This window comes from Phanerochaete carnosa, assembly GCF_000300595.1.
Source record: "Phanerochaete carnosa HHB-10118-sp unplaced genomic scaffold PHACAscaffold_805, whole genome shotgun sequence".
Taxonomy (NCBI): Eukaryota; Fungi; Basidiomycota; class Agaricomycetes; order Polyporales; family Phanerochaetaceae; genus Phanerochaete; species Phanerochaete carnosa.
Window position 1 is genome coordinate 1 of NW_006768432.1, and position 2468 is coordinate 2468.

The window sequence follows — 2468 nt, forward strand, 5'->3', positions numbered from 1 at the left end:
CTCGTGAGCGGGTGTATCACTTGTTGGAAGAGCTGGAGAACTGGACAACAGAGCTTGTATTCTCCGCGCTAGGGTGAGCGGTTCCGGAGGTGGGTCAATGCTGTCCGCGACAGCAGAGTCGGTGACAGCAGGGTCCACGAGATGTTCAACCGAAGCAGGCTCGTCTGGGAGCACTTATCTCGGTATGAGCATGTGCTAACGCTGATACAAAGGCGCTTACCTATGGAGGACCTCCGATCGGCCTCCGAAGGCTTCTCCTGCTGGGCAGTGTCCCAGCTAGCGGGAGGGAACTCGATGCCTCCATCCTTCCTAGTCTTCCCCAGACTCAGGAAGCGTTGTAATGAAGTAGGGTTCCCGGTAACGTCCCCCACGGCAGGTGTGCCAGGAGTAGAAGATTGGGACGGTGTTATTGGCGTCACTTCGTCCTTCTTCGAGAAAAACCCCTTCGCGCTCTGGCTCAGCTGTCTAGTCAGGTGAGAGAGCGTTCCGCTATTTGCCTCGGTTGTCGAGTTTGGAAGCTGTCGACTGTTGGAAATCGTCTGTGTGGACATGCTGGTTGTTGTTGGTGAAAATGTCTGCTGTGGATTAGGACGTACAGACTACAGTACAGTACCCACCACGGGATGACGTACTTGGAGCTTGCCCAATGCCCATTAAGAGCTGTCTGGCGCTAAAATCACTCCATCGAAGGATTCCAGTAGCTGTAAGCCAGCTTCCGTAGTCTGTCCATTCGCATGCTGTGTATGTCGAGACTCGCTGGGCGATGGTGATGGTTCAAGAGGGGAGAGCGCCCAGTTTGCTTCTTCGTCCCGCGCGGCCACATATTTATGTGAAATGAAATCACTTAGCTTGTCAGTGTTGTGTACGTTCAATAACATCACACTAGCTGGAGGAAGGAATCTCGGTTCCATCTCACCAAGAGTCAGGATTACAACGGACCACTGCGTACTCACTATACGTCAGTACTAGTGGTTGCAGCGTCTTCACTACCGACCTCGAAGCCGTCGCGAAGTCAATGGCCCTCAAACTTCACGGACGCTAGCTGCGCTGTATTTATGTCTCGAACTTTGGCTCTAAATACCACGAAAGCGACCAAGACGAGAGGAAGATGGGCATGCGGTCAGTGGTCTCCGGGGTCATCATTAGAGCGCCATATGGTGGGACGCGTCCTCTGGACACTCCGCACCGTTTCTCTTCCGCTCTCATCTCCCTCCCTCCCTCTTAATCAGTCTTTTCTTCTTCATCCATTAAGTTCAATAGATTCATACTCTCTTGATAGAATACACGAAGCAACATGGCTCGTCAAGCTGCAGCTGAGACTCCGTCTCGTCCTTCCACCCCGCCTGGAGATGAGGGTGAGGAAGTAAGTCTAAAGCCGTTTTCGGACGCAGCTCCTGTGAATGGCCTAACTTTTGCAAAGGTATACTTTGATAGCATCGATGAGCTGCAGCAACACGTTTGTGCAGGCTTCCCCGCTCATCTAACGCGTCTTAGTGGCTTGCCTTTTGCTCACAGGGCATCAACGTGCAAGACATCCTAAAACTTAAAGTTGGTTTGTTTAATGGACTACCCTATTTCTTACTAACTTTCATATAGTCTGCGGCAATCCACACCGTATCTGGAGTGAACATGACAACCAGGCGACAGCTTCTCAAAATCAAAGTGCGTTTCATGTCCGCGAAGAGCGCTGATTGCCTTCTGAAATTTTATAGGGCATGTCTGAAGCAAAGGTCGAGAAGATAAAGGCGAGTGTTGATTTTATGCTGGCTATATGCACTGTTAACTGACTATATGCGCAATTTTCAGGAAGCAGCGCACAAGATCTTGGTAGGCTACAAGTCTTTTGAACGACGTACTCTGCGAATCCCGAGTTCATACAGGGAACTTCCTTCGCCACTGGGCTCGAAATTCAGGACAAGCGCAAGCGTGTCCTCACTATTAGCACGGGTAGCAAAAACGTTGACACTATCCTCGGAGGTGCCGTCCTTGTTAGTCGCTTCTTATGCGGGGCTCATGCTATGCTCAGGAGGGATCATGTCGCAGTCGATTACCGAAGGTCCGCCCACCCACACGATATATGCGTGTGTGAAATGACTTTTCCTCGTAGTCTACGGGGAGTTCCGCACCGGAAAGACTCAGCTGGCACATACAATGAGCGTTGTTGCTCAGCTGCCGCCCGATATGGGTGGTGCTTCGGGAAAGGTGAATTTGCCTCGCTCATCCAGGAATCTGTCCTTGACATGACTTCTAGGTTGCCTACATTGATACAGAAGGTACCTTCCGTCCCGATCGTATCCGCGCTATCGCGGACCGCTTCGGGGTCAATGGTGATATGGCTCTGGAAAACATCCTATACGGTACCCATGGGTCTTCCTATCTCTACACGTTTTGACAACTTCCCTCTAGCGCGGGCGTTCAATAGTGAACACCAGGTAGACAAGTCCACCCCTGGATACAGGCTTTATCTC

The 2468-nt window shown here is 51.3% G+C and overlaps 1 protein-coding gene across 1 annotated transcript; it reads right to left on the bottom strand.

Moving 5' to 3' along the window:
* Positions 1-16: 16 nt before the first annotated feature.
* Positions 17-551, bottom strand: PHACADRAFT_203068 (uncharacterized protein; the record flags this gene model as incomplete). Its single annotated transcript, XM_007403150.1, has 3 exons — positions 17-61; positions 112-173; positions 221-551. The coding sequence occupies 3 exons, from the start codon at positions 549-551 to the stop codon at positions 17-19; spliced, it is 438 nt and encodes a 145-aa protein (XP_007403212.1).
* Positions 552-2468: the final 1917 nt, after the last annotated feature.